This window comes from Mus pahari, chromosome 3 (genome assembly GCF_900095145.1).
Source record: "Mus pahari chromosome 3, PAHARI_EIJ_v1.1, whole genome shotgun sequence".
Classification (NCBI taxonomy): domain Eukaryota; kingdom Metazoa; phylum Chordata; class Mammalia; order Rodentia; family Muridae; genus Mus; species Mus pahari.
In genome coordinates this window covers 103368218-103383211 of record NC_034592.1, presented here as the reverse complement: position 1 = coordinate 103383211, position 14994 = coordinate 103368218, and the positions used below count along the sequence as shown (strand labels likewise).

Below are 14994 nucleotides of genomic sequence, written 5' to 3'. Positions count from 1 at the left end.
TCTCACCAGCCCCCAATTTATTTTTCAACCCATAATAGATTCAAGACAATGAAGGATTCACATATAGTAGCAGTTATGTACTTACTAAAAACATGTTACAAGTAGACTGCTATCAGAAGTAGGATTTATATAATAGAATACTAAGCTCTTAAGAGTTATTTATTGGATAAAGCCAAAAGTTGAAAAGTACTATTTAAAGTTATTTTTCTTAAAAATCATCCCAATTCACTTAATTAGAACTACAGCCAAGAGAAGATGTTCAGTCCACTAAAATAAATTGATGTTTATCTACAATAGAAAACAAAAAACCAAAAAAAAACAAAAATGCCCCTCCTACCTGTAGCCTGGTCTCTTTTCCTGGAAAGAATCAAAGGTTTGCCCCTCCTGTTACTCATGAGCATCTGTCCGAGATCTACAGAGGATGCAGAAGATCCCTCCAGCTGTGTGCCAATTCTGGGAGACACACCAAACTCATCTGCCCCCAGCTTCTTTTTTCTTTTTTGTGCTTCTAGTGCTTGTTGTTTTGCATAAATATACTCTAGCTTCTTCAGGACCACTTCTTCTGTCTTCCCTGCAGGTAAATAGGCAGTAAAGCATCACTCCCTGCATGATACCATATAACCATGAGAAATAGCTGTTATCTAATTGATTTAACAATATTCCCTAGAACTCTGAGAGGCAAGTGTGATTATTATGGTTCAGAAAATATGATGCGCTTTGTCAAAGTTAACCCCGGTGCAAGCCTGAGATGTCAACCCTTAACCTCACAGACTCTGAAAGGCTAATGCTGTCACTGTGCTCTCTCTTTCCCAGGGACTCTGAAAGAGCTTACCTGAAAGAGACGATACCTTCCGTATTAAAATACTTCGTTTTCGACTCAAGAGATTTTTCTGCCCTATCAATTTATCTGCCTGGTCTGTTAGTCCTTGAATTTCACCGAATGCCTAGAATAAAAATAGTAATATCAATGGAGCATTCACCTGAACTCCAAAAAGTACAGAGGCCTACACAATTTCTTTAATGAAAGTATTTAAAGGTAGTATTTTAGAGAACATTATAAAACAACTAATCATGTTTCAGAAATTGAATAGTACATTGAGCCACTGATTCTGGTGCTGGGAAAGAACCTCAGGGCCTTGTGCATGCAAAGCGAGTGTTCTGTCTCTGGGGTAGATCCCCAACCCAACAGTATTTGTTAAATTGTTTTCCAGCTTCTATTTTTATGGAATGTAAAGAATGATTATTTCCAAAGATGAGTGCTAAACAGCTTTTCCACTACTACAAGAAAAAATATAAAATACTCATGTTCTGTTTAGATTTTAATCAAATTTAAGTGTTTACAAAATCTGTTTCATTCAAATATGAATGCTAGATTTATATTCCCCCAACTTCTACTTAAAAGTAATGAAATCATGTTACCTTTGATGGCCTATGCGCAGAGTTAAAATTAAAACTTCTACTAAGCTGAGTAGTTTATTTTCTATTTAAATGTCTGAGGACAGAGATGGTAGGCATACTCTGTGGTATAAATAAAATAAATGGAATCTTTTTTTAAAAAAAGGTATGTTAAGGATTATGGATATAGTTATTTGGTAGTAAAGTCCTTGCCTCACATGCATGAAACCTTGTGTTCCATCTCTACTGAAAAAAAAAATATGTGTGCATGCCAAATTATTTTTATGCTATGCATTTTACAACATGATTAACTGTTCTAAACACTTTGAGGAAAAATAGCACACAGACTTAGTCAAATTTTTCCTCATTACTAACTTTTTTCTTGACTTGATTTCTCACTGCCCTGAAGCTCACCAACTAGGCTAAGCTGGCTGGCCAGTGAGGCTCTAGGATCTAGCTAGTCAAAGCTGAAATTAAAAGCCATGTGCCACCACACCAACCTTTTTTTGTGTGTGATTTTGTTCTTCTATTTATGTGTCCATGTGTGTATCTATCATGTATGTTGTGGCAGTGCTGTCAGAGAACAGAAGAGGGTGTTGGCCTCCTTGGAGTTACAAGGGGTTGTGAGATGCCCCACAAGGGTACTGGGAATGAAACTAGGTCCTCTAGTAGAATACCAAGTGCTTATAACCACTGAACCGTCTTTCTAGCCCCACCTAGCATCTTTTTTTTTTTTTTTTTTTTTAATGTAGACTCATTTTATGAAACTTATTTCTTCATGCTTGCAAGGTAAGCCCTTTGTAAACTGAGCTATCCTCCCAGTCCTTAGCTTCTAACTTAAGAACTTAAATGTTTGGGGCTAGGGAGATGGCTCACTGGGTAACAACAGCAGCACTTACCTTACAAGCATGAGGGCCTGAGTTTGAATCTCCAGCACTCATGTAAAAAGCTGAGTATGGCTGCACAACCTATAACACTAGCATTGGAATAAGACAGACAGATCCCAAGAGCTCGACGGCCACCCAGCCTAGCCATAAAGGCAAGGTGCCAGTTTCATGAGAGACCCTGTCTCAAAGTAATAAAAACCACCCAACATCCTCCTGGTTCCTGCATATACACTCATGGGAACATGTACCCATAGGCTCATGTGCTTGCTTGCACACCAGCACCCCCAACCCCCTCTCTCCTGTTCTTAACAATCAACATAAAGTTATTTTGACTTAATGATTTTTTCCCCTGAATACTTACTGCTTACTTGCTAGTCCTGTTTGTGATGCTGCATTGCTTGCTATATAGCTAAAGCTCATGGCAATCTTCCAGTTCAGCCTCTCAAGTACAGGCATACTGTTTCCACTTCCCTCATATGACAATGAATTTCCTTTCTTATACTATCTTTAAATTTCTCTTAATTGAACTTATGTTTATGATTCCCACAATACTTACCCGATTAAGAATGAGACTTTTCGAAACTTTGGAAGAATGAAGTAATCCTAATGTAATCTTCAATTTTTCAAAAAGATCTCTCATTTCACCACGCCGCCGCCGCTCATTGGCAGTGTGTGTCCGTCGGTAATATGCAAAAGCTTCTGTTTCTTTGTGTGGTTTATCACTCCAGCAATCATCTTTCAACTTTGAAGAAATTAATGAAACCTGTCCAAAAAGAGTGTTTCCTCAGCACCTTCCTCCATCCCAAATCATACTGTTCGAAATCAGATACACTTTGGACTCTTATGAAGGCTTTTCAATTGCTCATCTTCCCAATCTATCTTTCCTTATTTCAACATTACCAACAGTATAAATTCTAATATATACTATATAATCAAATTACTTTCCAGCTCGAATGAGGGAGCATCTGGAGCTTCAGGAAGGAAAGATCTGGAATAGCTTTTTTTTTTTTTTTTTGGTTTTTCGAGACAGGGTTTTTCTGTGTAGCCCTGGCTGTCCTGGAACTCACTTTGTAGACCAAGCTGGCTTCAAACTCACAGAGATCCGCTTGCCTCTACCTCCTAAGTATTGGGATTAAAGGTGTACACTACCACTGGTGACAGAAATAAAAATATTTAAGACTAGAGAAATAGCTCAGTGTACAGAGGGCTGCTGTGCGTGCATGAAGACCTGAGTCTTCAGCATCCATGTAAGACCTAAGCAGGAGTATACCTCTATACCTCCAGCATTGGAAAATGTGGACAAGCAGAGTTGGGAGGCTTACAGGCCAGTCAGCCAGCCAAGCTCCAATACTAAATTCCATGTTTAGTGAGAGAGCCTATCTCAAATGACATTTGATATTCACCCATGGTACCAAAATCTGACAAGCACAAACCCCCTGTCAACAACCCCCTATACCCCAACATACAAAATTTTAATATGGGTAAGACCTTTCAATTTTGGGAAAAAGATCAACCGCTATTCTCTTCTAAATAAACTTTCCCTCCAACTCTTTTTTAAAAAAAAGACTTATTTGTGCAGGTGGTGGTGGTGGTGAGAACAAGCATGACACTGCACATGTGGGAGTCAGCTCTCTCCTCCCACCATGTGCATCCTAGGGTTAAACTCAGATTATCAAGTTTAAAGCTAAGCCATCTCACCAGCTCCTTTACCCAGGAGGGTTCGGAAATACAGGAAAACATGTATTTTGGCAAAAAGCTGTTAATGATCAGAAGCCAAAATTAAAGTTACAAGTGAATGACATTGAAATAGAAGGTTTGGTTGATACATGAGCTGATGGATCTATCATTTCACAAAAATCTTGTGTTAGGGTGACCTTTCCTTACATTGTATGAAGATGTGTCCCTGTTGATTGCTATACCTGGCAGAGAGCTAGGTGCTGGCAGAATTTTGGTATTGTCACTTCTATAGATCATATACCAGCCCATGGAATTCCCCTGCATTTGTTATAAAAAAAAAAAAATTGGGGAAATCGAGAATGTTAACAGATTTGACAGCTGTGAAAGAAACTGACCAAATAGTAATAGGAAGTATGTTAGAAGCCTCAAAATTTGATTATTAAAAAAACAAAAAAAAACAAAAAACAAACAAACAAACAAAACCCCCACTGTGTTAACAATATAGGTTTAAAGAAAAAATTTTTCTTTCACCTGACAACAAGCTAAGGAAATTATAAAAAAAAAAGTTCCACTTGTTATTTGTATAAACAAACTCCATTATCTTCTGGAAGTAACCCTAAAGTCAACCGATATGTCTCACTGTGTAGAATTTGGAAAACTCAAATTTATACACCTTACCACTGATACATACTCAGGGATTCAATGGGCAACTTCTTTTAGTTCTAAAAAAGTTGACTCTGGAATTACACATTTATTGGAAGTAATGACTATTATAGAGATACCTGTACAAATTAAGACTGACGATGTCCCAGCATCTGTCTCAAGTAAGATGAAGCGATTCTTTGCAAATAATATACGCACATGACAAGTACACTACACAATCCTAGGACACGCAGCTGTAGAAAGACCTAACTGCACCTTAAAGGAAATGCTTATAAAACAAAAAGGAAGAATAAAGACCCCCTGGGATATACTAAATAGTGTCCCATTAACCTTAAATTTTCTGAACATTAATGAGAAAGGAACAGCAGCAGCTAAGAGACAATGAATTATAGGAAAAAAACTGTTGAATTAATCAGCCTAAATACTATAAGGATGTGTTAACATCAGAAGGGAAGTCAATGAAATGTTTTGTGTTGAAGATGCAGATTTGTTTATATTTCTACAGGAAATGAGAGCTGTGGATACCATCAAAACTAATAAAGCTCAGAGTTGAGCAGGGAAGGCTTTCTGAAACCTTGTCCACTGACCCAAAAAGAGCAAAGAGGAGATCCTGACCAGCCACTGCCTTCCTTCCCCTGCCAGCCAGAGAAGCCTGGGCAAGAAACATTGAGCACCTAACCACTGACAGGCCTCTGAGCAAGATTCTGGTCTCCTGTAATGCAGAGCCATCCACAGAGCAGAGCAACAACAGGCCCATGAGCAGGACTTTAAGACAGACTATACTGAATAACTGCATCTTATATGCCCAAGTCAGGTTTGCCGAGCTGCAGGTAGAAACTACGAGAACTCATGGAGGAACTCCAGAATACAAGATGCTAAATAAAAAGTAAGACAGTCCAGGAGTATAAAATATGAAGGAAGCTGTACCCAAGTTAAAGGAAAGAAAATCATTGTTGTTAGGTGCCATTTCAGTTGTGGATGTGCTGAGAGATCAACGGAAAGACATCAGACACCTGAGAACCCTGGGAAAAGTGGAGATGCAAAAAAAACAAAACAAAACTAAACTAAAATTCCAACAGTAACATGGCTACAGAAAGCACCCAGATCAGCTTCAAAGCTGTATAATTAATACCTAAACAAATGAGGATCCCCAGTTGCTAGTCAATTCTTAGCTGTTAGAACTGTTTGACACTTCAGTGTTGGTTGCTTTTTGGATTTCTGGGAATAGGACAGGATATAAAATAGGCAGCTGATCCTGAGAAGGCAGGGTGGGAGTGGGGTAGGGTTGGGGCTACCAGAATGAAAGCAAAGGCAGTTGGAGACAGAAGACATTGTTAGGAGACAGTTGAGCTGAAGAGATAGGCTAGAATAGTTGTTAATAGTTTGGAGCTGCTGGTACTGGGAGAAGGGACTGTTTAAGCTGACTGTTAGGGAACTGAGGGAGGAATGGTTGGGTCAAATTTAAAGGGGCCAGGAGGACTGTCAGGGAGTTAAGAATACTGGTTACTCTTCTAAAATATAGTCTTTTTACTTGTGAGTCTTTGTGTGGGCTTGTGTACCTGAGTGTAGGTGCCAGCAGAGGCCAGAATTATCAGATCCCCATGGAGCTGGAGCAGTTGGGGAGGAAAGGGTTTAATTCAGCTTATACTTCCATACTGCTGTTCATCACCAAGGAAGTCAAGACTGGAAAGCAGGTCAGGGAGCAGGAGCTGATGCAGAGGCCATGGAGGGATGTTCTTTTCTGGCTTGCTTCCCCTGACTTGCTCAGCCTGCTCTCTTATAGAACCTGAGACTACCAGCCCAGAGATGGCACCACCCACAAGGGGACCTCCCCCCTTGATCACTAATTGAGAAAATGCCTTACAGCTGTTCTTGTGGAAGCATTTCCCCAACTGAAGCTCATTTTTCTGTGATAACTCCAGCCTGTGTCAAGTTGACAGAAAACTAGCCAGTACAAGGTGTAAACATATGCCAATTATAACAACCTTTTAAAAAAACTGAAAATATGGCCAGCACCTCTACCAGGGTCCTCTGAAACAATGTGTTATTTGTGTGTGGCTTCATCTGATTCTTAATAATATAAGCTTATTTATGCTGTTGCCAATGATCTTGACGGAATTCTGAGATCACAAGAGGATTCTCTCACTTCACTGTCGTGTATCTCAGCACTCTATTTAATTGTAGTTTAACTCTCATTTTTCTGCTGATCCCTGAGTACCATGAATATAACATAACTTGTCTATTTGCTTTATAAAAATTATCAATTCTTCTTTCTTGCTCAGTTTTGAAAATTTGATTAAATCTTCCATATTATACTCTTGGGTTATAAATGTCTTAATTTTTAAAATTTAAGTTTACTACTATTATTTTAACCTTTTATATATATATTGCTTTCAAATGAACACATCTATTTTCATAAACTGAATCCATTTTAACTCCTCCAAGAGAACTAAAATTAAGAAAAAAACAAAACACACATATACATACTCACAAAACTAAGTAGTATCTTTGGAAAGAGAGGACAAATAAAATGATCTAAAAAAAAAAGCCCTTAATAGATCTTATTTTTTTTTAAAGCATAAAACAAATGTCAGCAATTTTATTAAATAATTTCATTAGATACATTCTAAATACCTTTCGACTCTTTTCAGAAGCTTTTTCATCTGCAGAGATATGGCTATGACACCTAGATTAAAAAAAAAAAGTAGTTTTAATGTTTTACTAAAATTCAATCAGATCAATTTCATTTCACAAGTTATGAAACTACATCATCCCAAACTTCCTAAATTACAGTTTCTTTTCTCCAAGGTATACTAGATGGCCACAATTTATTTAACAGTACACTTTACCTATAGTGTTCAATTAGTTACTAAAATTAAAATTTCATTCATTCATTCATTCATTCATTCATTCATTCATTCATAGGCAGGACGTCATTGTGAAAGCATGGCTGTTCTGAACTTGCTATGTAGATCAAGGTGGCCTCAAACTCTTTTTTTTTCTTTTTTTTGAGACAGGGTTTCTCTGTATAGCCCTGGCTGTCCTGCAACTCACTTTGTAGACCAGGCTGGCCTCGAACTCAGAAATTTGCCTGCCTCTGCCTCCCAAGTGCTGGGATTAAAGGCGTGTGCCACCACGCCCGGTGGCCTCAAACTCTTTCATCTGTCTGTTTCTGCCTTTAAATTTAATTTCTGTTCTTTTATAGTTTGTATAGTAGTTATTCTTGGCTCTTTTATTATCCCAACCTAGTAATATGGTATATCCACTTACTGAATTTTTCCATGTCTCTCAATATAATTTTCTTCAAGCTTTGCAGTTTGTTAGCTATATTACATGAGAAATGTATACATGGTTGTAATCATTTCAAAAGCATCAATCACTATGTAGCCCTGGCTGGCCTGGAACTAGCTAATAATCCTATTGTTTTAACCTCTCCAGTCCTGGGATTACAATTATGACCCACCAGGGCAGCCCCAAACCAATTTTAGATATGAGAATTTTTAGACACATCAAAATTCACTGCATGAATCACAATGTCAGAATAGTATATGCACTCAGTGACTTCTTTTTAAGCATTTATTGCCTATATTATTCCTTAAAAGAAAGGGAAAGTTATTTTTAAAATTATATTTTTCTTTGTTGCTGTTTAGGAACTTGGGTTTAAAATACAGAACTTTCCATCTGTCTGCAACACTACTGAAGTTAGTAATATAATTAAGTTTTAAGGGATTTAAACTCTCTCACCTTAATAGGTGACTGAAGGAGCCTGTAAACAGCTCTGAAGTGAAGATAGTCACTTAGGAAACTGCCTCAGAAATCAAGACAAAAGAAGCTGCCTTCGTCCTTCTTGTCTCTCTCGCATGCCAATTCCTAATCCCTACAGAGCTTCCTAACACAGAGGTAAGAAAACACACCAAAGCACATGCCTGTGTCTCGTCAGTGGAATAGATAGAATTTCATACTTGTACCTCACCTGTTCAGCTAGTACAATAACTAAATTCATAATCTTAATGCTTTTTAACTGAAATATAAAGGAACTACGTTTTGTTGAATAGTCAGATCTTATTAGCTATTATGGACAATAACATGTAAACTATTTCATCTTATACTCTAAATGGGGAGCATACTGGTTCAAAGAAATTATAAACTTCTCCAAGGTTATTAAAACTAACAAAACTAGAATTTCATTTTATTTATTTTTTTTAGACAGGGTCTCACTACATAGCTTTAGTTGGCCTAGAACTTACTATATAGGCCAGTTTGGCCTCAAACTCAAGAGATTGACAGTCTCTACCTCTGCCTCCCAGATGCTATAGCCAAAACTAGTATTTGAACACAAGTGTTATCAGTCTCTAAAAGCTTGCTGCCCATATTTATATACTACTTGTTAGCAAAGGCCAAAGCAAGTAAATTCCTTATTTCAAAGCCTCATCTATGCTACCTAGGAGAAAAGAAAAACAAAACAAATCAACGATCCCTAAAGAAATAATGGAAGTGGGGTTTGTTACCCAGAGCTTTTAAACGAAGTGTTTGGTCTTGTTCTGTTTCTGAACCCAAAGGTAAATATGACTTACTGCTGCTTGAAGGACTGTGTATGAGTTGCTGTGGTCTTCTTGTAGGTATAGTTAATTTCCTCTGAGAGCTCTTCTATTGTCTCAACATCCACCTGCTCATCATCCTCAAGATAGTCTACATAGTTATTCTGAAATAGATCATTAGGACAGTAAATAATGTATTGGGAGACATATATACCTAAACTTTTCAATCACATGCTCCCGTATTAAACCAACTAGTTCCAAATAGTGATCTACCTTGGGTATTAATAATGCTAAGTTTGTTAATCACACAAAGAAATTAAGTCAGAAAGACAACATGATTAGAATTAACATCAATAACTACATTAAGTCATAAATGTATATTAAACAGGTACCATTAACCTTAGGCTGGACAAAGTTTTTATGGGCAGGCTATATTTGATGTTTGGACATTATATCTAGAAGACAACATTCAGGTATGATGCATTAAGGCTTTTAAAAAAAAATCTTGATCATACATGCTGAGGCCCTGGGTTCAATACCAACCTCTAATGCCCCAAAACCCACAAAAAATTCTGTTTTAAAAGGACTTAATAACTAATATCTGATCAAATGCCTATAAATCAATACACATTAATATAAGGCAGACACGGAAAAGGGATACAACTCCACAGAATAAAAGCTTTTGTAGAATTACAGTTTTCAAAAGTAATCAAGTGTAGTTCCTTATAATACCATAACAGAAGCAACTGAGCAAACAATAAGCACTGGTAAATTCTTAGAAATTTACTGAATACTTTCAAAGTTGCAAGTGATTGATGTGGGATAAACAGGTATTTCCAAGTCCATCTTTAAAAGTAATGTTCATTATGCCAGAAACTTAAAGAAAAACATGCTATCTTGCCTTGTACTTTAGAGGCATAATTTTAAAAGAGGTATCCCAATCACCTAAAACTCTCATGTTTATAACTTTAGATAAATCGACCCCAAATTAAAGGCTCCATAAGGCTAACAGACACTAAATACAAGCTATCATTTATGGCGCCCTCTTTAACTTAAGCAATGACAGGGTATATGATAATTAACCCTAAGGAACAGAAATGAATAGACTCTAAAGTTACTAATGTAGGTTTGATTTATAATACTTGAACTGAAAGGTTTATGCCTACTTCATGATTTATGACACGGGGTATGTTATGTATTCCAAGACAGCTCAAACATGCAATCCTCCTACCTCTACCTCCTCACTGATTATAGGCCTGTGCCCTACACCTACCTATCTATTGCATGATCTTAACTGCAGACTTTGTAAATTGTATCCAATAATCTCAAGAGAAGACAAATTAGTCATTCACAAATTTCCTCATATAATTCAAATACAAGTCTAGCAGTAAGTGTAAAGATAATGAGACATGTATGTAAACATGATACAGAATTTATATTTTAGAGATCATTCATATAACAATTCGTATTTTTTTAGAAGTCTAATTGGTATATCCAAGCAGGAGCCCCGTAAGATTAAGGCATTCCAAAGACGCTGTAAAAGCAGTTTCACCGATCATTAAAGCCCTCATTAGTCTTAACGTTGGACTGTTTGTCTTTGTTTTTTCATATGACTCAGACTCAGACTATACACAAAAGGAGACTGTAAAAGTACAGTAAGTTGTGAAATACAATCATATAAATTCCATATTCTTAGCTTTATCTCTCTGAAAAGGATTAGCCTACAGCATAAGGGAAATGCATATATAAATTATCCAATGTTAGAACTGTATCCTTACTTGTAAGTAAAATAGTTGAGGCACGGGTATAATACAAGGTTAAAATTTTTCAGAGGGTTTTTTGAGGGAATTGTCTTTGAGACAGGTTCTCAATGTTGATCAGGCAAGTCTCAAATTCAAAAGATCTGACAGGATTAAAGGTGTGCACCACCATGCTCAGCTATTTTAGTTTTAAACTACTACCTTTTTGTTGTAATTGATAAAGCAGTTAGTTATTAACAAGGAAATAGCAGCTGATATAGGAGCTAAACATATCTTAAGAAAGAGATTCTAAAATATAATTGATACAAAGGCTTCTATCATTTGTTCCGGCAGAGAGTTGACAATTTAATTTCTGTGATCCCTGAAGCAGCTGTCTATGAACTGTTTTATATAGGATCCTATGAACCCAGAGCCCACCATCTATTTTGTAATTTTATTGGTATACAGCCCCATTTTTTCACTCACATGTTTGTGGTTGCTTCCACACTACCACAGCAATGGAATCACTTAACCTGCAATGTGTGAAATGTTTACTCTCTGGTCCCTTTATAGAAAAAATAATGTAATCTAACTCTTGCCCTATATCATGTCTGGCCCTCACTTTCTTACTTCAGTTAATAGTCCTGTAAATAGGAAACCTATCAAGAAAAATCTCAACAAAAACCATAAAAATATAAAGGTTACATTGTAAAAAACAATGACTGAAGTGTAGAATACAGAAAAAATATAGAATTTATAGTTCTAACACAATACTGAAAGATACTAAGCAACTTTCAGGTAAAATTAAACAAAAATATTAGGTGGAATTTTGCAGTTTTTCCCAAGAAGAAAATTTTTCCTCTTAAGTGCAGACAAACTTTCTCCTCTACTTTTAAAAGCATATTTTCAGTGTTTACTTGTATCAGATGTCAATCACATCAAAGACAATGTGACAGAAACCACTATGATCAAATGATTGTAGGTATCCTTAAAAATTAAACTTAGTAGGCACTTTACAGCATCTATATTCCAAAGGATGAAGCAACCTTTACAAGAGTAATGAGCAAGACACAAAGTGTTTCCTTAAATATTAGTCATTTAATAATGATCTAAACCTAGGCAACCAAATGAATACATTAGGTATTAGTGATTCTCTAGAAAAGCTATCTCTAATCATTTAAATACACAAGGTTTCGGTCAACAACAAAAAAATGGGCTCACCACCTTTTCTACATCAATCTCCTCACTCTGGTAGTCAGAGACAACATCCACAATCTCATCAAGAGAATCATCAGTTTTCTCATTCTCATCTTCCTCATCCTCATCTTCCAGATCCAAAACTGTGAAGTCAGCAGCACTGCTTCTCCCACCCTTTGTCTGTTGCTTTGGTTTCATCTGTTCTCTTGGGAGCAGTAAATGACCCTGAAAATGTCTGCTCCCTCTTCTTCCTTTTGTAGCTCTCCTAGGAATAATAGAGAAGGCTGCAGAACTAGAAACGCCACTCCAAGAACCATCCTCAGTTTTTAAAACTCCACCACTCTCAATAGTTCCACTTTTTCCAAGTAATTCAGAGATATCCTGCTCAGAATTTTCTTGACATGGCTTCATTTCTGCTAAGAACTGAACGTTTGCCTCTTTGTTAAAGTTCTGTGAAATTCCAATGTACTTCTGAGTTAAGGGGCCCTTTAGGTGTTTTCTCCATCTCTCTCTAAGACTGTCCTTCCCCAGAGAGTCTTCACAATCCTTCATGGCCTCTGCCTGTGAGTTAGATTGCTGTTCCTTAACTTGGTTCCCCGATAATTCAAATTTACTTTCCTCCTTAGAAAGGACTAGAAAATCATCTGGGTTCTCTGGATTGTCTGATCCCTCCTGCTGTTCAACCTTCACCTCAACACACTTTTGAGGCTGTACTTTTCTGATGCTTTGGAGTGTCCTAATATCGATGCTTTTAGAGCCAGCCCTAACTTCTGGAACAGTTTGTTTTTCTTTTGGACTGTTCTGATTCTTGTTCCCAGATTCCTCATCACCATCTTTGTCTTCATCTGTATGAGACCCAGTGCTATAAGAGTATTCATAAGGTCTAGCATCTTCCCTAAGCGTTTCTTCATCCAAAAGATCACCCCCATCATCCAATGAATTATTTGAGGTATCTTCTGAGGCAATAATTCCTGAGTTTTGCTTCATTATATTAGCCTCAGGGTCTAGAGTTTTATCTTTTGATGGTAGAGCTTTCTTAGTTTCCTCCTCTCTTTTGATAGAGTTTGTTTCATCTTTCTGGTCTGTATTCTGAGATTCCTTTTTTTTTTGAAGGGAAGCAACATGCTGAAGAACAGAGCTAGGGATAGGCTTTTGTCCTGGGAGCTGCAACAAGGCAAAACTACCTGACTGCAGAGGAATGAGGCTAGCAGTGCTTACAGGCTGTCCTCCAGTGCTGGGTGTTATTTTGCTTTCAGAACCTATTTTACTTGCAAGGTTTTGAGTTTCAGGAGGAGAGATCCTCAGAGTCAGTGTACCAGCCTGAGAGACAAAACTAGATCCAGAGGAAAGCAATGAAGGTGCCTGAGAAATGACATTTACTGATGGAGAAGAGCCAACAGCCTGAATTACAGGACTCATGACAGAGAAGGCGGAGGATGCAGATGATGACGGAGTCTCTGAAGATTTACAAGGAGCTGGTAGTCGGATTCCCACCACAGATCCTGGTAGGAAAAAGAAAGAGCTTAAATCACCACTGCTCATACCATCAAGTCTTTTCAGGGTATGTCTCCCACTTTAGGAGACTGAGAAAAAAAAATTCTGGCATACCAAACACATCACATAGTCAAGTGATTTAACAACAAAACTCATCAGAAAGATCTCTAACTTTATACCTGGGTTCCGAAATACCACAGGCTGCAAGCTGGGCTGAGTAGTAGAGCCTCGAATCTGATGTAAAGGTAGGAGTTGGACAATCTGCCCATTGGGGTGCCTGAATAGGTTCATTCCACTTGGACCCCTAACAGGTTGCAAGACCATCCGCTGTCCCTGAAGCTGTGGGTTTTGGATTGGTCTAAGTGTAGGAGAACCCTGTTGCACTGGAATCAACAACAATCGAGGTCCAGTACGTTTCACGTTGTTAGGAGAGATCTGTGGGGTAGTCACTGGAATTTGAGGGGCATTTTCTGGAAAACAGAAAAATGAGAGGCTACTGTAATAATTTATCTTTAAAAATACATGGGTAAAAATAATATGACATAGACCTAATAATGCTGATGCTGCAAGTAACGTCTTACTTGAATTATAAAGTTAGTGAAATACTTTTTCTTTATAGTATATACTATTCATAGCTAAGAATAATCCATAATTTGCTTTATTTTTTGAGACAAGATCTCTTTATAGAGCCCCGACTATCCTAGAACTCACTTATGGAAAACAGGGTGGCTTCAAACTGAAAAGAAAATGCCTTGGCTCATCATCGTCATCACGTTTGTCAATGGTAATCCCAGAATATGGAAGGCAAGATGGGCAAATCTCTGAGTTTAGAGTCCAGTCTGGTCTACAAAGCAACTTTTAGCATAGCCAGGCCTATACAGAGAAACCCTGTCTCAACAAACAAACAAATCACAACACATTTATTTGTGTGTATATCTTGTGTATATGAATCAAAGGACAACTTATAGGAGACATTTCTCTTCTTCCGTGTGGGTCCTGGGTCTAGAACTCCAGTCATCAGGCTTAGAGGTACATACCTTTACCTACTGCGGTATCTTGCCTGCCAAAGAATAATGTATTTTAAACCTGAATAATTGCCCAGACATTGTAGATCTTTAGATTTAGAATGATTTTAAAAGGAAAACCATTAATTTTTCAAGAAGTACATTTCAAAACATGCATCTATCTAATGAAAAGCAGAGGCAGAAGCTGAGTTCACATTCAAGTTCAAGAGATGATCGATCTACTCTCTTCTTTACAATGAGTCCTATGATTTTGTTTCATACCTTTACTTCACAAAGATAGTGTTAGGAATAAATATCATGAAATGTATGCTAGTGCTCTTTGGTTTTTAAATAACAAATAAAGAGTTTAACTTGAGGCTGCAAAGATGTTTCAGTGGTT

At 37.3% G+C, this 14994-nt stretch overlaps 1 protein-coding gene across 9 annotated transcripts in view; it reads right to left on the bottom strand.

Annotated features, from left to right (window-relative positions):
- Positions 1 to 14994, bottom strand: part of Mga (MAX dimerization protein MGA) — a 92958-nt gene that overhangs the window by 6169 nt on the left and 71795 nt on the right. For all 9 annotated transcript variants that reach the window (XM_029535792.1, XM_029535791.1, XM_029535789.1 and 6 more), the window contains 7 exons: positions 13770 to 14060; positions 12124 to 13598; positions 9197 to 9324; positions 7257 to 7308; positions 2839 to 3045; positions 833 to 944; positions 338 to 571 (listed from right to left, as the gene is read on the bottom strand). In XM_029535792.1, the coding sequence (XP_029391652.1) occupies positions 338 to 571; positions 833 to 944; positions 2839 to 3045; positions 7257 to 7308; positions 9197 to 9324; positions 12124 to 13598; positions 13770 to 14060 (2499 nt within the window). The remainder of the gene's footprint in view (positions 1 to 337; positions 572 to 832; positions 945 to 2838; positions 3046 to 7256; positions 7309 to 9196; positions 9325 to 12123; positions 13599 to 13769; positions 14061 to 14994) is intronic.